This window comes from Candida oxycetoniae (genome assembly GCF_023343755.2).
Source record: "Candida oxycetoniae strain CBS 10844 chromosome Unknown scaffold19, whole genome shotgun sequence".
NCBI classification, from domain to species: Eukaryota; Fungi; Ascomycota; class Pichiomycetes; order Serinales; family Debaryomycetaceae; genus Lodderomyces; species Lodderomyces oxycetoniae.
This window is the reverse complement of record NW_026055479.1, coordinates 188,449-215,035: the sequence shown is the minus strand read 5'-3', so window position 1 is coordinate 215,035 and position 26,587 is coordinate 188,449. Positions and strand designations below refer to the sequence as shown.

The 26,587-nt window shown below is 37.6% G+C and overlaps 9 protein-coding genes across 9 annotated transcripts; 6 read left to right on the top strand and 3 right to left on the bottom strand. All coding sequences in view use genetic code 12, as the record gives it.

The window, feature by feature from the left end:
* Positions 1-710: 710 nt before the first annotated feature.
* Positions 711-1,457, top strand: DAG7 (Dag7p; the record flags this gene model as incomplete). Its single annotated transcript, XM_049325487.1, has 1 exon — positions 711-1,457. The coding sequence occupies one exon, from the start codon at positions 711-713 to the stop codon at positions 1,455-1,457; it is 747 nt and encodes a 248-aa protein (XP_049178942.1).
* Positions 1,458-2,309: 852 nt separating this feature from the next.
* CRD2 (Crd2p) lies at positions 2,310-2,540 on the bottom strand (the record flags this gene model as incomplete). The annotated part of the gene is made up of 1 exon (XM_049325486.1): positions 2,310-2,540. One exon carries the CDS (start codon positions 2,538-2,540, stop codon positions 2,310-2,312), a length of 231 nt encoding a protein of 76 aa, XP_049178941.1.
* Positions 2,541-3,510: 970 nt separating this feature from the next.
* Positions 3,511-5,091, bottom strand: ASK1 (Ask1p; the record flags this gene model as incomplete). Its single annotated transcript, XM_049325483.1, has 1 exon — positions 3,511-5,091. The coding sequence occupies one exon, from the start codon at positions 5,089-5,091 to the stop codon at positions 3,511-3,513; it is 1,581 nt and encodes a 526-aa protein (XP_049178940.1).
* Positions 5,092-5,413: 322 nt separating this feature from the next.
* Positions 5,414-5,674, top strand: KGF56_004081 (uncharacterized protein; the record flags this gene model as incomplete). Its single annotated transcript, XM_049325482.1, has 1 exon — positions 5,414-5,674. One exon carries the CDS (start codon positions 5,414-5,416, stop codon positions 5,672-5,674), a length of 261 nt encoding a protein of 86 aa, XP_049178939.1.
* Positions 5,675-6,467: 793 nt separating this feature from the next.
* On the top strand, positions 6,468-8,306 carry KGF56_004080 (lipase family protein; the record flags this gene model as incomplete). Its single annotated transcript, XM_049325481.1, has 3 exons — positions 6,468-7,086; positions 7,155-7,182; positions 7,349-8,306. 3 exons carry the CDS (start codon positions 6,468-6,470, stop codon positions 8,304-8,306), a joined length of 1,605 nt encoding a protein of 534 aa, XP_049178938.1.
* Positions 8,307-8,485: 179 nt separating this feature from the next.
* On the bottom strand, positions 8,486-10,030 carry ARH2 (NADPH-adrenodoxin reductase; the record flags this gene model as incomplete). The annotated part of the gene is made up of 1 exon (XM_049325480.1): positions 8,486-10,030. The coding sequence occupies one exon, from the start codon at positions 10,028-10,030 to the stop codon at positions 8,486-8,488; it is 1,545 nt and encodes a 514-aa protein (XP_049178937.1).
* A 1,916-nt stretch (positions 10,031-11,946) lies between these two features.
* MLP1 (Mlp1p) lies at positions 11,947-17,979 on the top strand (the record flags this gene model as incomplete). Its single annotated transcript, XM_049325479.1, has 1 exon — positions 11,947-17,979. One exon carries the CDS (start codon positions 11,947-11,949, stop codon positions 17,977-17,979), a length of 6,033 nt encoding a protein of 2,010 aa, XP_049178936.1.
* Positions 17,980-19,829: 1,850 nt separating this feature from the next.
* Positions 19,830-21,889, top strand: KGF56_004077 (uncharacterized protein; the record flags this gene model as incomplete). The annotated part of the gene is made up of 2 exons (XM_049325478.1): positions 19,830-20,166; positions 20,277-21,889. 2 exons carry the CDS (start codon positions 19,830-19,832, stop codon positions 21,887-21,889), a joined length of 1,950 nt encoding a protein of 649 aa, XP_049178935.1.
* Positions 21,890-23,974: 2,085 nt separating this feature from the next.
* On the top strand, positions 23,975-25,777 carry KGF56_004076 (uncharacterized protein; the record flags this gene model as incomplete). The annotated part of the gene is made up of 3 exons (XM_049325477.1): positions 23,975-23,993; positions 24,058-24,289; positions 24,523-25,777. 3 exons carry the CDS (start codon positions 23,975-23,977, stop codon positions 25,775-25,777), a joined length of 1,506 nt encoding a protein of 501 aa, XP_049178934.1.
* Positions 25,778-26,587: the final 810 nt, after the last annotated feature.

Genomic DNA, 26,587 nt, shown 5'->3' with positions numbered 1-26,587 from the left:
TTTTTTTTTTTTTTTTTTAATTTTTTTTTTATTATATTTTTTTTTTTTTTTTTTTTTTTTTTTTTTTTTTTTTATTTTTCATTTTTCTTGCATTGGTTGTTAAGATGACCTTATTTATTGTGCTAGTAATTTAAAATTTAAAACAAAAGTAACGTTGAGAAAACTAGTTGTTTTCATATCCCCTCCCACTAATTAGCATGTTTTTTATTACTCAAAGTAGGTAAATCTTATTTGTTTCAACCTAAACGTCCCTAACTTGTTTCGTATTGTGTTTTTAGCGGTATACTTTATTCACTTCAAATCGTGTTACTTTTTATTTTTATTGCAACCACCACTCAAGAAACTATTTTCTAATTAAAGGCTACCAATTGACAAGCAATATTATCTCCAACCAAGAATAATTACAAAACACATTCCTGACGCTATGGGTTTTGAGCTAGTTACTTTAGACTTGTATGAGATACTATATAATAGCTAACGATGTCCTCTAATTTTTTATCGTTTGATTTTTACTTCAAGTTGAATCCAGAATTACTTTCTTAGTCTCAAGCTATAAGCGATTTCCATCAATCCCACATTCCTTTAATACCTAGTCTCTCCTTATAAAAACCATCCCCCTAGTCCCACTCTTTACCACCCATTTACTCATATTAAACACACTGTTTACCCATATCTAACCCATATTCAATCATTTTTACATTTATCCAATCATGAAATTTAGCTCAATTGTCTTACTCGCTTTGTTGAGCAAATTGATCCAAGCTGCACCAGCTCCAGGGGTTCATACTGTTTTTATGACTACTTTCATTACTGTTATTGTTGACCAACATGGAGCTACTCAAACTATTATACAAGATTCACCAGCTACAGAAGCTCCAGCTCCAGCTCCAGCTCCAGTTGTAGTTGAAGAAGCTCAAGCTCCAGAACCTGTTGAAGAAGCTCCAGCTCCAGAACCTGTCGAAGAGGCTCCCGAAGCAGTTGCAACTCCAGTTGCAGAACCAACGTTCAATGCCGGTGTTGCTCAAGCTGCTGTTCCTGCATCACCAGTTGCTGCTGCTCCTGCTACCTCTGTTGTCACTTCTGTTGCCCCAGCCACACAAACTGGATCTGCTTCTAGTTCTGGCTCTGGATCAGGATCAAGCTCGTTGCACAAAGGTGAAGGTACTTTTTACTCGGCTGGCTTAGGTGCATGCGGAATTACAAGTCAAGACTCTGATTACATTATTGCTATATCCCACGAATTATACGATGAGTATACCCCATCAAATAATCCAAATCACAACACTTTATGTGGTAAGAAAATCAGAGCTTACTACGGAGATAATTCAGTTGATGTTACTGTTGTTGATCGTTGTGGAGGTTGTAAATATAATGACTTGGACTTTTCACCAAGTGCTTTTAAACAATTAGCTGATCCTGATTTGGGAAGAGTCGATATCACCTGGGAATGGTTGTGATCCGAACCGGTTCTGTCATTTTGATTTGCATTCGGGAAGACCAACCTGTGTGTAAAGTGTATACTGATTATTCAATCTGATCAACCTGTGTAAGGTGTATACTGATTATTCAATCTGATATTTACGGTTAATCCTCTGGTATTGCTTCTTGTTCTTTTTTTGCTGCGAAATGTTGCTGCTGCGAAAAATTGCTGTTGCGAATTTTTTGCAACCGCAGTAATAAATAAAAAGAAAAAGAAAAAAGAAAAAAAAATACTAAAAATTGACACTAGCTAAGTAACTGATTAGTATGCATATAGAAGGAGTAGGTGTTACTTAAGGAGAGGAATATTGTAGATACTCTATTTCAAGGTGATTGAAACACTGGGCCATTTTTTCGAATTGGCAATAACGGTACTACATTCTATCCATAAGTTTTTATCACAATAAACGCCAATCGGACTACAAGTTAACTGCTCTTTCCATAGTTAAAGATCATAAATAATATGCATTAAGCTAATCCAATACGTTATTAATTCCCACAGCCATCATTATATATATGTCCTCCCCTCCTCTTCTTCTCCCCTCCTCTTCTTCTCCCCTCCTCTTCTTCTCCCCTCCTCTTCTCCCCTCTTCTTCTCCCCTCCTCTTCTTCTCCCCTCCTCTTCTTCTCCCCTCCTCTTCTCCCCTCTTCTTCTCCCCTCCTCTTCTTCTCCCCTCCTCTTCTTCTCCCCTCCTCTTCTCCCCTCTTCTTCTCCCCTCCTCTTCTTCTCCCCTCCTCTTCTTCTCCCCTCCTCTTCTCCCCTCTTCTTCTCCCCTCCTCTTCTTCTCCCCTCCTCTTCTTCTCCCCTCCTCTTCTCCCCTCTTCTTCTCTTATTTGAGATTTGTGAAATCTGTTTCACCAGCTCTAGAGCCATCACAATTAGCATTAGCACCACAAGTACAGTTGTTCTTATTTCTCAACCCACAAGAACATGCATCAGATTTGCTTGGTTTGACGTTTTCAGTATCGGCTTTATCACAAGTACACTGTAACGCAGGACGAGCACCACACGAGCAAGTAGATTTCTGTGCACATACACATTGACTAGCTGTACAAACCATTATTTTTCTATCGTTATTAGTAGTGACTGGATTTGTCGTTTTTTATGTATTGAAAATAGAAAGAAAAGAGTTGAACGATTGATGTATACTTGAGATATTTATTGCACTATTTAAAGGAAAACAAAAGATTATAAATCGACACCCATGAACCTAACCAGCAAATCTATTATTTGCTTATTTTTTTGCAATCTCGCAACTGGGACAAGTATTATGAGGAGATGGAAAGGTACAATGGAAAAAGAAAAGAAACTTTAGATTTTTAGTTACACGCATAAAAACGATAGTTCTATTTTCAGCCAATCAAATTCATTTGATTTGTCAGGATATATACCATCTTTCTACTACGGAATAATGAAACTATGTAACATTATCTTCAATATCGTGTATGTCTCTACTCAACTTGGCAGTGTATGTATACTCAGAGAGCTAAATAGAAAAAATAAAAAGGAGAAGAGAGAATGGGGCAGAATATAGCGAGGGGGGAAGAGGGCGAGGGAAGGAGTTGCGCAAACGTCGTGATAGCAAGATATCGAAACCAGATTAATAATTTTTTTTTTCTTGTAAAAAACCTTCCCCTGAAAGGCTCTTAATGTTGAAGTCAATAGTACTGTCTAATCAGATAATTAGGAATGGTAAATCCCTTACTCAGTATTACCTAGTTTTGTTTTGTTTTGTTTAGTTTATTTTTTCTTTTCTTCTTTTACATTTTTTTTTTCTTCGTGTGGAGTAATATTGCGCTTGTCGATGTAGTTTTCAAGAATTAAGCTTTTCAATTTATTGCAAGAAAAACTCTAGAGTAATTATCCAGTCTAGCACATATATATCAAGTATGGGAGTTTTTACAGTAGAGTCAAAAAAAAGAAAAAAAAAAGAAAGAAAATGCTTAGTTCACGCTCAATTGTTTACATTTCACCTAGTAAAGGTAGTATGCTTTTGTTGATCCACACTCTTTTTGAAATTAAGATCAAACTCACAAACTCGAAAAATATTTCCATCTCTCCTTAAATGGGCCAAGCTCAGCAGTTGATCCTTCTGTTAAGTCCCTTGCGCCTTCTCGAGTCACGTCTGTGGTTACATTTTCCTGTATTAATTCATTCGTCTCAACTTCAGCATTTACATTTTCATCTCTGGTAGCTCGCGATATTCCCTCATTGAAAACTTGTGTTATAGATTTAGATTGACCACTGCCACTACCGCCTACAGCAGTAGCAACACCGCTTTCCTTCACTTCATTTCGGCTTTTGTGTTTATCATCATCTATAGGAGATTGCCTTGAATCCTTGCTTTCCTTTTCCAAAAACACATTCTCTTCATCTTTATCCAAAGGTCGACTACGCTTGTTAGAACTATTAAACTCTGATTCTTGCCTTCGTTTGGCACTACTGGTCAACTCAATCGTGTTTAGCCTAGGTAAAAGTTTTTCACTTGAATCGCTGTTCAGCAAATCAAGCTCATTGTCTTGACTACTAGTCTCTAATCGTGGTGGCTGCAATTCGTTGTCACTTTCGTCTTGAACCGCATCTTGTACTGCTAATGGTGTATGATGCGATGATCCTCCACTCAGTATTCCTGAATACTTTGGCGTGTGCGGAAACTTGCGTAAATGAGGCTCAATATCACTACTTGGATGCGGAGACGTGGTGTTCACTAGCCTAGACTGCTCGCTTGCTAAATCGGACTTCAATACAGGAGGTTCGGGGAATGTGGGAGACGAATTAAGAATATTTTGTATCACTGCAGATCTTCCAAAGGTGGATGTTCGTTGCTTTCTTGGAGAAATGGACACTCGGTGATATGCATCAAGAGACTGTCGAATCGTTTGAATTCTGATTGGAGATTGCTTCAACTGTTGGTCTTTTGCGGGTGAGATATTTGCTCCATTTTGCTGCTGTTGCTGCTGTTGTTGTTGCAGAAGCAGCACCGATGTTGGGTGCTGTAGATTGACATTATCGGTTAATCTAGCTCCAAATGCATCACCGGCAAGTTTAGCTCGCTGTTGAGATGTAAAACGATTAGCTCTTTGTGGCGTAGATGAGTTGGGCTTGTTCGGATGTGCTTGTTCTGTTGACCAAGTTGAGGTGTCCTCTTCCACGATTGCCCTAAGGTGCAGATTACTTCGCAGTTCCGGCAAGCCTGAAGCCGTTGTCCTAAGCACATTGCCATTATCGGTACCTCCAGCAACATCAATATCAACGCCATTGTTGTTGTTGTCGTCGTCATTTAAGGCGTTTAGAAGGTTAGCGTTTGCACTGACTTCGGCAATAGGTGCCTCATAACTATCGAGCACAACATTGGCAGACAGTTCAAAAAATTTCTTCCAAAAACCCGTGCTCTGCTTAACTCTCGTACTCTCATTTATATACCCTTGGATAGCTGTTCTGAGCTTACCATTTACCGCCGCAATTGTTCTGGATAAGTTTCTGTCAATATCCTGTAATACCATTGTTGTATCTTGATCCAATTGCTCTAGTATTTGTCTAGCCTTCTGATCCTCGACGGGCATCCCGGACTTCCTCCTAGATGTGGGGGCCGCTATAGATAATCTTTTCATACTTGAGTAACTAAGAAGGCACCTGCCAAATCAATAAAAACGCACTTGCCAAATCAATACAAATGTATATGTTTTGGTTTGACTAGCTTACTTTTCAATCTTTTTAATCTACAGAAGCGAGAAGAGGGAAGAAAAAAACGTTGATAACTTTTCTCTTTAGGAACCAAGGTATCTACATCTCTTTGAGGTATATCTCTTTAAGATCTACATCTCTGTGAGGTACATCTCTTTAAGATCTACATCTCTGTGCTGCTCCACTATCTCGCTTCGCTCGATAGTGTCGGTTATTGTTGACAGTTGAGACTTGGGTATGGGAAATATAATGTCAGTGTCTTTTGCTCCAGAATGTACACCAGCCAAAAAAGAATATGACGAGTGCTTTAACAAGTGGTACACTGAGAAGTTTCTTAAGGGCAAATCGGTTGAGAATGAGTGTACAGAGTTTTGGGATAGCTATGTTACTTGTATAAATGCTAATTTGGCAAAACAGGGTATAAAACCAATGTTGGATAAGGCTAGAGAGGAGCAACCTTTTACACATGAAGAGATGCAGGAGTCGCTAAAAGATCCAGAAAAGCAATAAAAGTGTTGCTTCCACTATCGAGCAAAGCTATAACACAATCGAGCAAAGCTATAACACAATCGAGCAAAGCTATAACACTATCGAGCAAAGCGAGATAGTGGAGAAACACTGACTAGCTAGCGTTGCACAAGCTTTTAAGAAACACTGACTAGCTAGCGTTGCACAAGCTTTTAAGAAACACTGACTAGATAGTGTCGCACAAGCCTTTAAGAAACACTGACCAGTTATGCTGCGACAAACTTTTAAGTGCTGCTCGATAGTGTCGGTGGCTGCTAGTGCTGCTCACTATCTCACTCTGCTCGATGGGGTCACTAGCCAACGAGCTCAGGGGGTCATTTGTGAAAGTGGAGTCTAATATGTATACTTGTATATAGAGAACAGTCAGTAAAAGGAGCCAATAACAACTTTCCGTAGCACTTATCAGTGACACCTAATAACAGTGTCTACAAAGTGTTTTTCCACTATCGAGCAAAGCGAGGTAGTGGAGAAGCACTGACTAGTTAGCGTTGCAACAAGTTTCTAAGTGCTGCTCCTCTATCGAGCAGAACGCTGCTCCACTATCTCGCTCTGCTCGATAGTGTCGGTGGCAACTAGTTAGAGTTGCAACAAGCTTTCAAGTGCTGCTCCACTATCTCGCTCTGCTCGATAGTGTAGATAGTGTAGATAGTGTCGATAGTGTCGATAGTGGAGCAACATAGTTAGTGTGAAAATTTGATAGTTAAAAGAGAGAGGAAAAAAAAGTATGTTTATTATCTCTCTCTATAATTTATACATTACATTTCAAAAGGGATTGATGTTGGTAGAAGATGTTCCAAAATCGAGCAACACTAATGCTACAACCATATACTTTAGCTCTTCGATAAACCTCAGTGCTCGACCTACTTTAGGAAAAAGGGGTGCTGGCGATGGTGGCCAGTCGTCGACACAAAAGAAAAATAGGACCAAAGTCAATTATAATCTCAATCAATTGTTTAATGCACAAACACAGACAAACCAAGCATCAAAGGATACTGGACCTTTAAAACTGGCCCAGCAGATCCAGTTGGAAAAAACCGTACAGAAACGGCTAACAGAGTTGAACCAGGAAACTGTTAGTAAAGGATTTGAGCTACCAAAAAATTTCCATTATACAAGTATCCACTCGAGTGGCAGTGGTGGTGGTGGTGGTGCGGGTGGTTTTTTAGGGGACTCGCAAAAATCGAGACTTGGAAATACTCCTTCTACAAAGCGAATTTTGGCTGCTCGAAGAAATCTAAACCTGTATTACGAAGAAGAGAGAAACTTGATGTCCATAAACACTATTCTTGCGCTAAATTACCAATTTGTTGATTTTATTGATATAGACGGTGGACCTAAACCTGGACATAAACGGAAAAAATTGGAAAGATCAAGACCCAAGATAAGACTATGCTGTATATGCGGCTCACAATCAAGCTATTCCAGGTGTCCCCATTGTGGTTTATACTATTGTTGTGTCAAGTGCAACAAGTTGCATCAAGAACTGAGATGTGCATAACATTAAAAAGAATATATTACTAAAAAAGGATGCAAGGATTACCACATTTTCTTTTTTTGATGTTTTATATATATATGTTTTGGCTTTTTCATGTAAATGGAAAAAAATGGCAGTATAATGATGTACCTATTGGTATCGTTGTTGCTTTTGATTTTTAGCCTATGTCAAGCGCTGTCAGAAAAGCCAAATGATTATTTAAAGTTGGTTCAGTTTGCAAATATGGCCTCAGTAGGGTACTGCGTGAGCAAGGGACTCTCACCAGGTCTTTTAGGTGATCCAAAAACCAAGTGTTCTTTAGACGCGTGTAGTAACGACATGTTGAAGGATGTTGAGATAATCAGGATATTTGATTTCAACAGGATGAATGAAGTGGGGACCGGTTATTATGCTGTGGACAAGAAACGAAAGACTATAATATTGGTTTTCAGAGGCTCAGCGTCCAATCGTGATTGGGTGACTGATTTGAATTTTATGCCAATCAAGTACACGCCTATAGTTTATAACGAAAAATTTAAGGATGGCCCAGTTTATATTCGAAGCGAGTGTTTAGGCTGTGAAGTGCACCAGGGATTTTACCAGTTTTTAAAGGATAATTCCGGTGCGGTTATCACAGCAGGAGTCGAGATGAAGAAGAAGTATCCCGATTATCAATTTTTAATAATAGGCCATTCCTTGGGCGGGGCGTTCACATTAATGAGCGCCATTGAATTCACGTTACTCGGATACGACCCCTTGGTTGTTACGTTTGGCGGCCCCAGAGTTGGCAATCAGAAATTTGCTGACTTTGCCGATAAACTATTTGATACCGAAGATGTTGCTGCAAGAATAGCAAAGGAAAGGGATTTTTCGCGAGGATTCATTAGGGTGGTTCACCGACATGATATTATACCTCTTGTACCACCAATGTACTGCCATGCGGGATACGAGTACTTTATCGATAAGAGAGGATTACCACATGAGGAGTGTGATATCGATAGACGAGGTGAAAATCATTCGAATTTCTTTGGCAAAAGAAACTTTAATTTCAATTTTCGGCCTTCGTCCTACTGGCCAGAAAGATTGGGCAAATTTGAACACACTCATTATTTTAGAAAAATTACAAGCTGTAAAAATTGAAAGAAGATTTGATTGAGGATTTTAATGAATATGAATTATTTGGTGAGTAAAATTGAGGCTTGATAGATTTTACCTCCAACCTCTAATCATCTATTTGGAAAGTGAACAGTGTATATTATTGCGTGTAGGGGCGTGGAGAAAGGGTTGGTTCATTGCAAAAACAATCAAAACCGAGATTTCTATGCCTTACATACATTGAGCATGTCTTGTTTGTTACAAACCTTATACCTTTGCTTTCCCAATTCCTTACCCTTCTCCAATTCGTACTCGTTTAGTTTCTCCCAGTTACTCCAGTAAACTATTTCTTTTTCTTTCGGTAATTCGTCCGATTCTAAAATGTCTTGACCATCGTCAACTTGAATATAATTGCCATTGGTTAAATCCTTCAAGATGTTTTCAGCCGTGTCAAAGGAGTCCATCATGGTCGTTGCAATAGCACCCTTGGGCCCATTTTTGATCCAACCAGAAGTGTACCATCCTTTCTTATAAGTGAGATTGGCATCGTTTTCTCCAGCAGATTTTTTGAGTAACACCCTGCCGCCTTTATTATGGAGTTTATTCTTGTCAAACCAGATACCGAGTTCTTCAAACCCTCCAATTGGCGTTCCTTGGTAGCCTATAGACAAAATGACCAACTCGTTTTTAACGACAACATGTTCATCAGTGGGTGCAATTTGTCCAGGAAGAAGTGGATCATCAATTGCTTTATTCTTCACAAATTTTGTCGCCTCCAATTTTCCATTATCGGCAGCTAAGAACTCTACGGGGCTTTGCAAATACTCTAAGCTCCAGGTTCTCTTGTCTTTGTTGGAGGTAGTTTCCAAAGTGTTATTGTACTTTTCAAGTAGTGATAATCTTCTTTTTGCGACTCTATCCAATTTCTTTGTTGCAAGAACTTGTAACAACTCTGGCTGCAGTAAAGGAAGAAACTTTGCATCCTTCAACTCAAGCAACTCCCTCAATTCCTTATTTGAGAATGCAGATTCTAGTATGCCTCTCCTCGCAACAATTCTCACATTTTTAACTTTACTTTGTTCAAGCAACTTTTCAGCATCAACTGCAATATCAGTCTGTGCCCAATGTCGTTTGGGATCAGCTAGCAAGATTCTAGCAACATCAATAGCAACGTTCCCATTTCCTATGATAGTTACATCCTCTATTTTTTCCAATGCTGGCGGTATATACTCCTCTCCCTTTTTGTAGCAATCGGGGTGTCCGTTATACCAGTTGACAAATTGTCGAGCCGGTATCACGCCGGGTAAATTAGATCCGGGAATACTCAACTTGTTATCACTCGAAGTAGAGCCATAAGCTAGTACAATTGAGTTGTAGTATTTTTCGAGGTTGGCCAACTTCAAGTCTTTGCCAACCTCGACATTTCCAAGAAATCGTACTTTATGACGTTGCTCCTGCTTCAATGCTGATGCTGATGCTGATGATGATGATAATTTGAAATGCTTCATCAAGTTTGTGAGAAACTCCTCGCAATTCTTAACTTCCGGGTGATCAGGAGCAACGCCATATCTGCTCAAGCCAAAGGGCGTGGGAAGTTTTTCAAAGAAATCAATATGTATAACTTTATCGGCACTGGATTTATTCAATAAATGGTGCGCTGTGTAAAACCCACCTGGACCTGTTCCCACAATTGCCACTTTAATAGGTGTGGAAAAACGTCTAGAGCATTGTGAAAAGTACCTTGGGCTTGGATATCTCAAGAATGTCATATAGGAAAGAGCAAAGGATCAAGGTCATAAGAAATGGGTAGAAAGGAAGAGCTCGCTTTCGAGAAAAAAGCATTGAAAATTATCTTCTTTTCTTGTTGACAGAATATCACGATTAAAAAGAAGTTCAAGTTCAAGAGTAGAAGTGCTGGAAGCATAAAGAAGTGATTAAACTATGCTTTGGTGATTATTGGCGGAGTTGCTCTTTGACACACATTTTATTGTTACTTCTTCAACAATTATTGTCGTCCAAAGTTGTTTGCTCCTGATTCAACAATCAAATAAACATTACTCTTCCTTCTGTCACACACAGCCAACACCTCTAAAATAATAGAGTTCAAAAAAAAACCCCCCTACAAATGAGCTTCTTGACAAACCAATTTCTTTTCAATTTTTTTTCATTAAACACCTATAACATAGTAAATCTGACATATACAATTTAAGTCTCTCCAATGCGATCCAACATGTATAATTAAATCTCCAAAGCGATCCAACATCTGTTGATAATGTGAAAAATAAAAAAAAACCCACTACTTCAATTTCTTCTTTGGTCTTAATTGATTTGAGTGTCCACACTTTCTCTTACGACAGTTTGTAGCTCTTGGGGGAAGTCTAGCATAACATTTACGGCAAATAGATTTGTCACAGTTGTATTTTGAGGCCAAGGCCTTTAACGATGGTTCAATCATGGCTACTTGTTTGTTAAAAGAGTCAGTAGGTGAAAAATTTATGTATGCTTTTTTGGGCCAGAATTTTTGAGGGAATCTTTTTTTCGCCTGGGTGTAATAGTCACGTGAGTAGAAATGGCAAGATGAAGAGAGGTAAGTTTAGTGGTAGGGTATAGCCCTTATCACGTGTATGGAGAAAAAGACCCACTATCAAGCGAAGCGAGATAAGTGGCGCATTGATAACTATATATGTGCTACTACACACGGCTATGTAATTAATGGGGCATTGATAACTATATATGTGCTACACGGGTATGTAATTAGTGGGGCATTGATAAATATATATGTGCTACTACACAAGTATGTAATTCTACTTATGCAAACTTGTGTGCTTGATAGGTACTGTTTATCGAGCATAGCGAGATAGTGTGGATGATGCCAGTGGCAGCTGGTATGCTCCACTATCTCGCTCTGCTCGATAGTGTCGCATATTGGCAATTTTTACAATATGAAAGCTAAACCATGAGTGACTAGTAATCCCTTTTATTCTCTAGTTGGGGCATTGATAACTATATATGTGCTACACACGAGTATGTAATTCTACTTTTTCCAACTAGTTATATTCTTGTATTAGGCTGATTTTCTTAATCTTTGACTCTGATAACCTTTAAGGGTTATCTTGATAAAATAATCTTATGAGCTATTCGAGCTTAAACAATGTAAATAAGAGAAACCATAACTAAACACACTTGACACTACATTACTATGTTACTACACCACTACACTTTTGACACTACACCGCTATACTTTTTAAGACAGTGGCTGATATTTAGAATTGCTCTCTATTGTATCCTCGATAGTGGACCAACACTCAGGAGCTTGTTACAACACTATCGAGCGACATTATCAAGCGGAGCGAGATAGTGGAGCAGCACTCAGTACCTTGTTTCAACACTATCTCGCTCTACTCAATAGTATCGCTCAGTACCTTGTTTCAACACTATCTCGCTCTACTCGATAGTGGAGCAACACTCAGTACCTTGTCTAACACTATCTCGCTTCGCTCAATAGTGTTGATAGTGTTGATAGTGTTGATAGTGTCTTGTCGCAAAATTATATGAGAGAAAAAATGACACTGAAAAAACAAAGCTTTGAATACAACAGTGGGCAAACTCGAGTTGTACAATATACCCCCAATAGATCAATATATATCTATATCAATCGATCAATTGAAGGTCCAACTTGGTTATAATGGGTGATGGCGCCTCACCTATTGAGAAGCAAAGCAATCAGAATCATGTGTTGAGGTTGGAGGCAAAAACTGACGAATCAAAGCCTGACGTTCAATTTTCAAGTAGAAATGAAAATATTGAATCGATGTCAGTATCAGCTAATGAGTCACAGCGACTGCCTGTAGCAGGTAGAGACAGAATAACAAAGGTAGATAACAGATCTAACGAAAACCAAACCCATGAGGAAGACAACGAGCCCGATCTTGAAGCTCTAGGCGACGACCTGATACAAGAGGATCCCCATACTTCTTTTATACAACAATCACATTCGCATTCTTATAACACGCCGTCAAAGTCACTTCCTCCATTGAAGGATCAGGATCTGATTACCACACCAAAATTGTTTCATGTTGCTCGAGATCATGATGAAGATGAGAATAATAGGTCAAAGGCAAACAATGTTGTAGCCAGCTCGCCAGTAGTGTATAACATACTGTCAGAACCTCTGAGTAACATCAACAACAACAACAACAACAACAGCAACAACAATATAGTGCACCTGCTGAATCAACAGCAACTTTTGCTGAAATTGGAGGATGTAGAGCTGGCGCAAATGAGTGATTCAGAGAAAATCAAGAGCTTGATTCATAAATCTAGAGATTTGACTGTGGAAAACGAGCTGCTAAAGGAGACATTGAAATCAGCATTAGAGAGCAATAGAGAAACAATCCAAGTTCTACAACGAAAATTTTCTAATGTAGATGACCTAAATATGTCCTTGAAAGATGAAAACCGGGAAATGGTTGAGAGATTTAGAGAACAAGAAATGAAAATAAGAAAATTAGAAGAAACAAATCACCAACTAGGTGTACAGTTGGATCAATTGCGACGAATCAGGGTTGAAAAAGAATCTGAGGCTAAGGAATTTAAGGAGAATCAAAATCAACAAGAAATGAAACTTTTGCACCAGATTGAAGCCTTGTCGTCTAGTAATATCGATCAAGGGAAAAGGTTAAATGCATTGACAGAACAATTGAACCAAAGTCAAAATGAAAAGTTCACCATCAGCATGGACTTGACAAAGACAAAAAATGAAGTTTCCTACTTAAAAAATCAAATGAAATGGTATGAAGAAGAGTTAAAGTCGACGCAATCAAAGTATGCAGAGCTGATAAAAACTCATGAATTAATAGACGCAAAGGGAGGAGGATCAAGAAATTTGTCAAATCTAGAGTCCAAGATCAAAAACTTTGAAAAGCTAATTAACAATTACGAATCTACAATTCATAACCTCAGAAATTCATTGGAAGCTGAATCGTTAAAGAATGCGGAGCTCGAAGGTAAAATAAGCTCAATTGACTCACGTTCTCTCAAAGAACTAAGCGCAAAACAAGAGTTGATTGATCTAACCAAACTTCAGTTGGAACAAAGAGATGCTCGTATCCATCAACTTGAGAATTATGCAAACCAAGTTAAGGGCAATTCCGACAAAGCTGTATCTGCTTTGGAATCCACCGTTTCTGAACAACAAGAGACGATTCATGGATTGCAGGAAAGACTAGACCGGACTGAAGAAGCGCTCAAGACTCAAGTTCTAGATCATGAGTTGGTGGATACATCTGAATCCCCCGGGATCTCCCTTTCAGCATTGTATTCGGAGTATACTCACGTAAAGAAAGAATTGACACTAGAAAGAATTCAAAAGGAAAAAATAGAGAAAGAGATGGAAGTTTTTATTAGCCAATTGGATTCTGTGAAGCATCTCATGACTAATTATCGCGACCAAAAAGATTTTTACGACAACTTGACATCAGATTTACAACATAAAATGGAGGAGTTGCGTTCAGATAAAGTAGGATTGGAGAAGGAACTCAGGGCAATGAAATCAACTTTGAAGGGATATGAAAACGAAATCTCTACACAAAAGAGGATACTTAAGGATATAGGTCGTCAATTGTGCTTTGTTTTAATCCACACCAATCTTAGAGATGGTAAAGAAGAACCAATGTCATTGAGCGAGAGGGAAAACATTGAAAAGCTACTTGATCGTACTGGCAATTTTGAAAATGATGACCAGGAATCAGATACTGATAAGCTTATTTCTGATAGGTTATTAACATTCAAGGATACAATAGAACTTAGGCAACGAAATGAGGAATTAGTAGCGGCTGTTAGACAGCTTTCGAAAAGACTTGAATTGAAAGAAGAACAAAACGAATATGCAGAAAACACGGCAATTGAAGAAGCTCAAGATGCTATTTTAATTTTGGAGAATGAGTTGGAAAATGTAAATGTCAAACTAGAAACTATAACAAAAGAGCGTGATGCATTAAATCAAATCATACAAAACGAACATAGTAATGGATTTGATCGCTCGGGAGGGCTTGCTCAACAGATTTCGAGGCAAAAAGACTACGAAGATAAAATAAAAATGATCAAGGAAGAATCAGCAAAAGATTTGAGTTTAAAAGCACAAGAATTGCGTGAAACAATTGATGCCAAGAACGAGTTGCAGTCAAAATTAGCTGCTACGCAAAGAAAAACTGAACAAGTTGAAATGAAGCTTTCTATAGCTCAGAGCTCAATTGATCTTGCTATTACTGAGAAAAACCAATTGAAGTCTGAAACTTTGTTTTGGACTCAACAAGCCCAAAAATTGGAAGAGAAATTCAACGAGAAGTCGCAACTGCTACATGAATTGGAATCACAATTATTTCAGAGTAAGATTGTGGTAAATTCTTTAAAACAAGAAAAGGCTTTTGGTGATAACATGAATAAAATACTCGAAGATACCGTAGCAACATTGAGGGAAGACAAACTGAGAGCAAGTGAACTAATTAAAAATTTACAGTCAATGTTAAGCGACAAAGAAGAAGCTATTAAAACAGCTTCTCGGAAGTATGACGAACTAATTGATAATTATAAGACCCTACAACAAAAGCTTTCTGAAAGGGAAGAAAAATTGCAAATAATAGCAGGCCAATCTGATATGGCTATCAAGTCTCAGAATACAAAGTTAGAGCAAATCAACGAATTGAGCTTACAGTTGTTACACACTAGAAACCAGTTAGCAGAGAAGGAAAGGATACTAGCTGGCTTTAGTAGTAGTGACTCGTCACCACCACTGAAGAATCTAAATGTCGAGTTGGAGCAGTTGAGAGAGGAGTTGAGTGTAGCAGGTGATCGTGTTATAGAGCTTACAGAGCTGTTAAGAGCGCAGGAGAAGGACATGGCAGAGGCAGAAAGCATTTATGAAAAAGAAAGAAAATCTGCAATGGACAAACTAAGGTTAAAAGAAATTGAAAAAAGTCGCGTTGATGAAGAAATGAAAAAGATCCAAAATCTAGTTGATGCTAAAACCCAGGAGTTGACTAACGTGAAAAAATTGCTCTTGGAGGCAAATGAAAAATTGAGGTCCTATCAAGAAAAGGTTGATTCGTATAACAGTTTGGAAAACAAATTCCAAGGAAATATAAACAAAGTCACTGAAGAGCTTGAGAAGCAAAAGAGTATTAATGAAGAGTTAAAGAGGAGGTTGAATGAAGTTGGCACAAAGACACTTAATTTACTGCAGCAAGTTGATATTTTGAAAGCACAGGCTGAAGAGAGCGAAGATACAATCAAATCATTGACAGAGGAGAATTCTTCTTACAAGAGCACATTATTAGATGCTGAGAATAAATATGCCAACGACAGATTAGAGTTGGAAAAGGAGAAATATCTCATTTCAAATAGAGTTCGTGAGTTGGAAGAACACAACAGGTTGTTGCTAAATCAAATAGAGTTGACAAGTGCTACAAAGAGTGAGCAGCTGGTCAATGACAACACGGAGGAGTTTTCTCAAATAATTGGTTTCTTGCGCCGTGAAAAGGAAGCAAGTGATGCCAAGTTACCAAAAATTGAAGAGGAGAATGTTAGATTAAGAGTTAAGTTGGAAAGTTTGCAAGACGAGATTGCCAACATTCGCGCAGATCAAAAATCTTCAGCCATTGATTTACTGGCTAGTAGTAATGAGCAAATACAAATGGCGAACGAATTGGAGCAGTTGAAAATATTAAAGGAGAGAAATGCAACTTTGCAGCATGAAAACGAAAAGAAAACACAAGAAAATTTGAGAATCAGTGCGGAAGTTGCAAGGCTTAAGTTGGAATTGGAAAAGATAACTCAAGCCACCCAAGCGCAGCTAAATGAGCTCAAACTTGAACAACAAAGAATGAGATTACTTTCAGAAGAGAATTCTCGGCTCAAAGGATTATTGTCGAAATCGCAATCACCACAACCAGAGCCACCAAAAGCCACTGCTCCGGAGATTGCTAAAATGCAAGAACAAATGGACAAGTTAAAAACTAAAGCCAACGAGAGAATTGTAGCAATGAGAAAGGAATTGGGCAATAAAGAAGAGGAGGTTAAGAAGGCAAAGAATATTGAAATTAAACAATTGCAAGAAAGAATTAATGATTTGGTGACAAAATTGTCAAGTGCAGAAAAAAACAGTGGCGATAAACAAGCAGAAAAAGTTGCAAGTTTGAATAAGGAGTTGAACGCTTTGAAAGAAGAAAGGTCCAGGTTCGTTGTTGAAAAGAACGAGTTGGTCAAAAACATAACTGACTTGAAGAGAAAAGTCAAAGAGCAAGAGGAGCATTTATCTGAAAACTCTTCCAATGGTTCCACAGCCTCTGATGCTTTGCAAAGGAAAAATCAAGAACTTGAACAAACCTTGGCAAAAAACAATCTAGCATTGCAACAACAAATTGAGGCGGAAAAGGCAAAGACAAGACAGGAGGTGGAGAAAAAATTTGATATCAAGCTAAAACTTTTGACAAGAAAAGTGGAGAGGTATGAATCAGAAGCGCGCGCTGCTAAAGCAGATGGAAAGCTGATCCCTTCCTCCCTAGCGCAACCCCTGCAAGTAGTGGCAGCGCCCAGTCAGAGCACTACAAGATTTGCATCGACTACTACTTCTCCATCTCTTGGTACTTCTCAGACAAATATCCCACAGCAGCTGTCAGTGCCTTTTGCTCAACCGGTTTTTCAACCAGTTATAAAACAGCAGGTATTAGAACCCTCGACTCAGCAGAATCGTACCCAGTCTCAATTGACCACGGCTTCGTTACCGGCTTCGTTACCGGCATCGTTACCGGCATCGTTACCGGCTTCGTTTCCAGCTTCGTTACCAGCTTCGTTTCCAGCTTCGTTACCAGCTTCGTTACCAGCTTCGGTACCAGCTTCGGTACCAGCTTCGGTACCAACTGCAACATCAGGAATAACTCCCATTACTACTAGTACTAGTACTCCTGCAAATACTAATACAACTGTGAATAAACCAGCTAAGCCCATAATCAATGAACCTAGAATCACTGGTGATATCAAGCCTAAGGAAGGTGTAGAGCAAGAAAAAGTCAAATTAACACCAATAACAACCGTTGTTGAAGCGAAACCAGAGCCAACTGGCGTTGATGCAAAACCAGCATTAATTTCTGCTTTTCAAAACAAACACATATCTACGCCGTCTCAACAACAAATAAACAAAAACTCAACAGCTGCTTCACAAGTGCAAGTGAAGCAATCAGCAGGTCAGTCTACAGGCGCACTGTTGATTCAATCACCAGCTCAACACAATCCACAAACCACTACTACTTTACCACCACTACCACCACAAAACCTACAAAAACAACAACAACAACAAAAACAACAACAACAACAACAGCAACAACAAAAACAAAAACAACAACAGCAACAGCAACAGCAACAACAAAAACAAAAACAGCAACAGCAACAGCAACGAGAACTACCACCCAAGGCTCAAACTGTACAAACTTCAGTGCCTCCCATGCAAGCAAAAGCTCAAGTTAAAACATTAATACCTAAGATCCCTGAGCATCCAGGAAACGAATCTACATTAACAGTAAAGAGACCCGCCATTGCTAGAACTGACGGTAGGAAAACACAAATATCTAATAGAGATAATAATAATAATAATAATAATAATAATAATAAAAAGAGAACTTTTGACGATGAAAGGCCTAAAATCAAGAAAACTAAGAATGTGTAACTCAATTGTTGCTAAAGGTGTATTTAACATTTATACTGTATTTGTAGCTAATAAGATGAAATAAGATTAAGAGCATTAGTAGTCAAACTTGAAAACTCTGATAAGAATATTGTTTACCGAATCATTTCTATGCTTCTATACACATACGGGTTCTGTTAAAAAAAAAAATGGAGACAGAAAAATGTATTTTGAAGTAGTAATAGTCCAATCTTATAGATGTTACAAACTTATTATGCTACTTTGGTTCTTTTAATAATTTCAGTTTCGAGAAGAGCTTTGTTTACTCCAAGCAAACAAAAAAAAAATCAAACATAAAATTCCTAACAAAGCAATTGGGGCTTCCATTTCTCGCTTCCTTTTTAACAATAAAGAAAAGATCTAAATGAATAGGCTTAATATTTAGACATAAAATTTGTACCTAAGGGAAAACAGCACAATCTAAACTGACTGTGTTTACTATTGAGCGAAGCGAGATAGTGTGCAACACTTGATAGCAACACTAAGTAGCAACACTCTGCCAATCCAGTAAAATAAGTAGCAATTGCAATTAAGCAAAAATCAGTAGCAATGGTTTGTGTTGGAAAGTATACTAATAGTCAGTAGTGGCAGCTAGTGTGTTCCACTATCTCGCTCTGCTCGATAGTGTCGGACAATGGTTTGCTACTGATTTTCAGTCAGTGGTGGCAGCTAGTGTGCTCCACTATCTCGCTCTGCTCGATAGTGTCCTACACTTCTTCTTCAAAAGTTTTTTAAAGATACTGTAATCTTTCACTTACTGGTGACTGTGGACTAAAAGAGAACTAAGTGGAAACTCCAACATTATATCCCGCGTGTAATCTAGCATTACAAGGAGGCTTTATAAATAAATAAAACATGCTTTTGATACTATTTATTGTATTATACCCCATATTTTTTTTTCTGATCAAGACTCATAACCCACCGTGTGAGGATTCGTATTGATAGTGGTGGTGCTTTAAAGTGAAGCAACACACGGGTTTGATCACGAGACTAAGCAACGTGTTGACTCGCGATGTGTATGTGTGTATGTTTATGGGATGTATATGTGTATGTTTGTGGGACGTATGTGTATATGTGTTTGTGGGGGTAGTGGAGGATTATTTTGCGTTTTCAATATCGAATTATGCGCAGTACATATATTCTCGAAATATTTGAAAAACTCATGCCACCCAGCCTTGAGTTGAATTGCTATGTTTAAGCGCTCAGTGCAATTGAAGTATCACTTTTACCTCTAAACACAGCGACATTTCTAAAGATTAATACCCCACTTTTCTTTATCTCTCTTTATCTCTCTTTATCTCTCTTACTCTCTCTCTCTCTCTCTCTCTCTCTCACTCCTGTCTAAAAAAACAGGGATATCTAGATATTTAGTATTTTGGGCACTGGTATCGCTCAACAAATGCTTGGCTGTAAATTTCACTTTAGATAAAGCTTTCTCTCTTTTAAGGTAATAATATGAAGGAGAGATAGCACGGGTGTCTTTAAGTAAACTATAAACCATGCCCAATGAGTACAATTATAATAATAATAATAATAAATAAATAAATAAATTAAAAAAAAAAAAAAGGCAAAATCAGTTCTTTACTGAACTGTAGAAACAGGTAGAATAGAACTTAACAAGTACGTGCATCGCAGAGTATTGCGTGTAAGTGAGTGGGGAAAATTACCACTACTTGACTCTTTCTATTAAATAGCTGTCAATTCTCCTCCCACTTCAAATATGAATTGCTCGTATATACTATTGAATTTTTTTATATAATTGCCCGGATTAATTACCCATCAAAATAAATAAGGTTGTATATTATTCCGACGGGTGACAAGAAAAAAAAAATATGTCAAACCTCACAGAAGAGAAAATAAAAGTACATTCAAGCCAACATTCATCCATTGATGATAATTATTCCCAAATTGCACCAGGACTGAACAGTCATGTTGGGAAGAAATCTTTCAAGGATAGATTTAGGTTCATTCATTCATCCATTGATGATAATTGTTCCCAAATTGCACCAGGACTGAACAGTCATGGTGGGAAGAAATCTTTCAAGGATAGATTTAGGTTCATTCCTGATACATCAGACCATCCGCCTCAAGTTTTTAATAAAACATTATACTTTTCTATTTTCCTATTTGGTCTCTTTGGTGCTGCTCGTGGTATAGACGAAGGTAACAGTATGTATATTTCTCCCCTGATTTTCCGTCAAATTTTTTTGCACATATCAATAAGTGTTTCTAAATGCTAACCCCTTAATATTTTTTCTTTTTTTTTTTTACTTTTACAGTTTCGGGAAATCTTTCAAATCCATCATTTATAGCTAGATTTGGTTTAAATAATCCGCAAAAAACGAAGGATGAATTGGCCAATTTGAAATCAAATATTACGTCAATGGTTCAGCTAGGTGCTATAGGCGGTGCCATAATCTCAATGAAATCGGTAGACTTTTTAGGACGTGTTCGTGCATTACAGTTTGTTTGTATAATTTGGATTGTTGGTGTTATAATTCAAATTTCTTCATCGTCTGTGGGTCAATTATACGCCGGTAGATTGATTGAAGGGCTAGCAGTTGGTCAAACTGCAGCAATTGGACCAATTTATATGTCGGAAGTTGCTCCAAGTCCCATTCGGGGTTTGGCTAATTGTATATTTGCAGGAGCTGTTTATTTAGGAATAATGATGGGGTATTTTGTCAATTATGGAAGTGTTTTACATATCCCTGCAACTAATAACTCTGATGGTGGAATAAATGATAAGCAATGGAGGGTTACCTTGTCTGTGAAATTGATTATGTCTGGTTTGATTTTCATTTTATCTTTTTTCATAACAGTTGAAAGTCCAAGGTGGTTATTGAAATGCGGTAAAACTCAAGACGCAGTTGCAAAATTATCCAAGTTGAGACATTTACCAAACGATCACCCTTATATTATTGCTGAGATTAGTGATATCAATGAGCAAGTTATGGTTGAAAAAGAAGCAACCAAAAATTCAAGCTTATTAAACAACTTTAAACAAATGTTTACAAATAAAAGTATTGCTTATAGGTTTGTTTTCATTGCTGGTGCAACACAAGTGTTGGGACAATGGAGTGGTGCCAATGCGGTGACAATATATGCTTCCGAGCTTTTTTCTCTTGTTGGAATAAAAGGTATTGATAAATTGAAGATGTCTGCTGTTTTAGGCGTTGTTAAGTTTGTATCAGCTTACCTCGCGGCTTTCTTTATTATTGATATTTTGGGTAGGAAGAGATCTTTATACATTGGAATACTTGGCCAGATGTGCTGTTTACTATACTATGCCATCTTTTTAACTGTTGTTCCTCAAGCAGCAAATGAAGGTGCTGTGATTACAGGATCAGCAAAACGTGCAAGCACTGGTGCTTTGGCTGCTATATTCCTCAGCGGTACATTTTGGACTGTTGGTTTTAACTCGATTCAATATTTGATTGGTGCTGAAATCTTCCCTTTGGGTATCCGGTCATTTGCACAATCAATGGTTATGATTTTACATTTTGCTAATCAGTATGGTAATTCAAAAGCCTTACCCAAAATGATGATTGCTTTAAATCCATACGGAGCGTTTTACTTTTTCGTTGGTGTTTTAGCATTGGCATTAGTTTGGAGTTTCTTCTTGCCTGAATTAAAAGGTAGAAGTTTAGAGTCGATTGAGGAAGTGTTTACTTTGCCTTGGTACAATTTAAGACGTTGTAATAAATTGGTTCCCGATCACTCACAGATTCATAAGATTAGATATACTACTAGCAGAGGAAACACGGGATTCGATCATATTCAATATGACATGGAAAAGTGTAAACCAAGTGTTGAATATGTTGACGATCTAATGAGAAGTCGCAACTCGGATGGTGACGGAGAGGATAAAGAAGATGAGAAGAAAATATAGGCTAGAACACTATAGGTTGAAAAAAAAAAAAACTATAGGTTTGAAGCCTTGTAGCCTAGTGTTTTTGTACATGAAAGAATAAGGCTTAATGAAATTAGTTTAGTGGTAAATATATATATGTGTATATTCATAACACAATTGAAGAAGCGCAACTTTTGTCTTTCCGCATTCACAAATAGAACGCAATCGAGTGATATGTATGATTGTTACATTTCTGCTAAATCGACAAAACAACAAAAATGGGAAAGAAGAGAAGAAGGAAGGACGGGGAGAAGGGAAGAGGATTAATTAATATGCATTCATCTACATCTGTTTAATTGAAAGTGTTGGCGAGCACACGTACTCTGCTGCTCTCTCTATCAACCGTATGGATTTTTCTAAATTATGGAATTTTGACACAAATGCCACAAAATTTAAAAAACGGAAACAACTAACAATCTAAAGCTAGCTAGCGGGGGGGGGGGGGGGGGGAAGAAGGAAGAAAACACACAAAATTTTGCTCTCTGGAAATTTCTTAAAATGAGTTTTTTTTATTTGCATCGGAACCTCCTCCCGAGTGTCCAAAAAGTAATCCATTGAGAGAATTGTGAAAAAGCAGTTGCACGCATCTATGAATTGACAAGGGAATGCATTTTGGTTTTCAAGGGAGGAGGTAAATAAATTAAAAGAAATATTTTGGTTCTTACAGTGTGAGTTTTGATTGTTTTCCCGGTGGGTTTAGTCAATTTCATAACCTGTGATTTGGTAAATGTGAAAAACTCGGCACGAGGTTTTCATTTTTCTAAAAATCTATTTAATGGCATATAAAGTATATTCAGATATATTGTACATGATAGTAATTAAAGATAATCATTAATCGCGTTATCTAATTAACTATACGTATGTAAAAAAAAAAAAAAAGGTCTCCTCATTTTACGAGGCTTTAAAAAATGGCAATTCTGTGTGCCTCTCTTTTGGTTCTTCTTTTATTCTTGTTCTTCGTTTTTCATCGGCTTTTACAAAAGCAAAGATGACTATCATTTATGTTGAGTTGTGTGATAAATTAAGAAAGAAAGTAATATTTGACCTTTTCGTTTTTTGAAAGGTTACGAAAACGGCCAGGCTTGTATATATCTAGCGAAGCAGATACCTGGTTTCCAAGCGAGAGGGGTTTCAGTTTCTAAAAGGTTATCTTAATTCTGAAAATAAACAGTATGCGAAAACTTGTTTTTGACAGTTTTGACATGTGCATTCTCTAGGCTCATAACTAATGCCTTGAGGGGTTTTTCGTTATTGAGTAGATATCAGATCTCTTATTGGCTCGAGTAATTCATTTCGCAAACTGCAAAATATTGTTTGAAAAGAGTGTGTGTTGTACTGTGCTTAACCCTTAGTTGATGAAGTTTTTTTTTTTTCCCCAAAAAAATGTCAAAATTTGGCCTTTTTTTTTAGCCTTTAGTTCGGTATTTGGAAGCTGAAAAGGGAAGGGGGGTACAACTTTGCAGCCAATCATGATTATTGGTATTGTTTAATTATTACTATGGTCCCAACTACAAAACGGTCGATCCGAATATGTCAAAAAAAGGAACTAAATGAAAAGGCTAAAATAAAATTGCCAAATGAACAAACTAAAAGATACCAAACAAAAGAACTCCAAAGGGGAGAGTAAAATACCTCTTCATTGTCATTTTCTATTGACTCTTAGCTATAATTGGCTGAAAAAAAATGTAGGCTTGTTTTACCTGTCTCCATGCTCTTAGAATTGGAAAAAGAGGATTTATATATAAGCATCTCGAAAAAGCCACTTTTGTTGGATATGACTTGTGATCTTATCTATTTCATCAATTCATTATTTTTTTTTTCTTTTCATAAACTATACAAAATCTGAATAAACAAATTGAGGCTTCATGAAGAAACAGTTTAGTTGGAAAGTAGATACAACAGGCTATCCACGTGAAATATTCAATTGGACACTTTATGTGTCAATTTTTATCTTCAGTATGCTTGGTGCATTGCGTGGACTTGATCAAGGTAATAGTACGTATTGTAATCACTACCCATAGAAAGAAAGAAAAAATACCACTATAACTTTTAATACTAACTCCAATGATCAGTTTCTGCAAACGTGGCTCTTCCTTCATTCAAGAAGAGGTTTCTTAATGATAAACCAAGAACCAAAAGCGAATTAGCTGACGTCCAATCCAATATTGTGTCTATGGTTCATGTAGGCGCTATTGGTGGTGCACTTGTTGCTACTAAGCTTATTGACTTTTTTGGAAGAGTTAGATCGTTACAGATCATTTGTATTGTTTACCTTGTAGGAGTTATTGTTCAAATGACTTCAAAGAATCTTGGTCAATTATATGCGGGAAGATTCGTTGAAGGTCTTCTGGTCGGATGTACTACAACTGCCGGCCCAGTGTATGTAAATTTAAAAATTCACAATTTTCAAAAGCACTTTGATTGAAAAGTGTAGGAACTGCATCAGAAAACTTGACTTTTTTGCAGCCCTTCTTTTTTGCAGCTATTATTTTTTGCAGCTATTATTTTTTCCAGCTATCATTTTATTTTTTTTATTTTTTTGCAGCTATTGGTTTACATTTTTTTTTTGCAGTTATTATTGTTCAAAGTACTAACCACCTATTTTCTTATAGTTACCTTGTTGAAGCTGCCCCTAGTGTAATCAGAGGTGTGGTTGGTGCTATTTTCAGTGCTCCAATCTATTTGGGAGTAATGATTGAATATTTTGCCAATTATGGTGTTGTTTTAGATGTGCCTAGCTTGACTCGCCTGAAACAACCAAATGATTTACAATGGATATACACTTTGATTCCAAAAGTTATTATTCCCAGTCTCATGTTTATATTTTCCTTTGTATTTTGTATTGAAAGTCCACGATGGCTAGTTAAAACTGGTAAGATAGAGAAAGCAGTCAGAAACTTATCACACTTGAGAAAATTACCCCAAAATCATCCATATGTTATTGCTGAGCTCAGTGATATCAACGATCAAGTTGAAACTGAAAAACAAGCTACTAGTGGGTACAATATGTGGCGTTGTGTCAAGGAGATCTGTACCAAGAAAAGTATAGCTTATCGATTCTTTGCAATTGCTGCACTAGCACAAATCTTGGGTCAATGGAGTGGTGCAAATGCAATTACGTTATATGCGGCTCAATTGTTTTCCCTAGCTGGAGTTGCTGGTGCCGCTGGAAAATTGAAAATGATGGCAATTTTGGGTGTTGTTAAATTTGTTGTAGCGTATTTTGCAGCATTCTTTTTGATTGATATTGTTGGACGCAAAAAGACGTTATACATTGGATTAGGTGTACAAATAGTGAGTGTTTTGTACTATGCCATCTTTTTAACTGTTGTTCCTCAAGCCGCTAATAAAGGAGCAGATGGTACATTTACACCATCTCAAGCACGCGCAAGTAAAGCAGCTATTGCCTCGATTTTTTTCAATGCAATTGGGTGGGTTATTGGATGGAACAATACGCAATATTTAATAGGATCGGAGATTTTTCCCTTGCATATTAGATCGTTTGCTCAAAGTGCAGTGATGGTGGTTCATTTTGCAAATATGTATGGTAATGCCAAGGCGCTCCCCAAAATGATGATTGCTATGCATCCATATGGTGCATTCTACTTCTTTGCAGGGGTCATGGTACTTGGTATGATATGGAGTTTCTTGTTACCTGAATTAAAGGGAAGAAACTTGGAAGCAGTTGAAGAGGTTTTCACATTACCATGGTATAAGTTGAGACATGGTGATGTTTTAGTTCAAGACCACTCTCAAGTTAACAAGCTTACTCATGGTGACAGCAAATGTGGAGATTCAGAATCTGAAAACATGGAGTTGAGTAAGGAGACATTGGATGGTGTTAGAGTAAGTGAGAAATCAGTCTAGATACTACACTATCGAGCAAAGCGAGATAGTGGAGCGCACTAGTCGACACTATCAAGCGACACTATCAAGCGACACTGTAGAGTAGAGCGAGATTGTAGCTAGTCTGTGCTGCTCCACTATAGAGTAGAGCGAGATGGTAGCTAGTCAGTGCTGCTCCACTATCTCGTTCTGCTCGATAGTGTCGGTGGCAGCTGGTTAGTTCTCGGATTTTCTTACTAAAAAAAGCAAAGATAAAATAGAGTAAGTTGTCTTGTCCTCTGAGATCTTGTCTGCAATTTCACATTTTGATCTGAAAAATCGCATCTTATCTATTATAGTTGCATAAATGCAAAGAAACATATAACGCTACCTTTCAAAATCGGTTTGAAGAAGAGCGCTACCCCTTTCAAGGAAAAAAGCTTACTCTTTGTATCTCCCGACACTAGCTCGCTTCGCTCGCTAGTGGAGCAATAGAGAAGAGAGTAGCGACACAAAGTATACTCTACAAGGATTAATATTGACTCTTTTTAAATGCGATGGGGGGGGGGGGAGGAGGTGATGGTGTACAAGAGAGCCCAGATCAAACTCTAACATTTTTGTAGTCGACCTGAAAGTATCTTTTTACAAGAAAACTTTGACGTTTAAAATGTCTTGTTAACCCAGAAAACTTTTGTTTAAAGTGTCTTTTATTATAATTATGATGGATGAGGAGACAAAATTTGAAACCTCTGATGATTTTTAGGATTCTGGAGATTTATAGGATTCTGGAGATTTATAGGATTCTGGAGATTTTAGGATTCTAAAGGTTTTTAGGATTCTGATTGTTTTCAG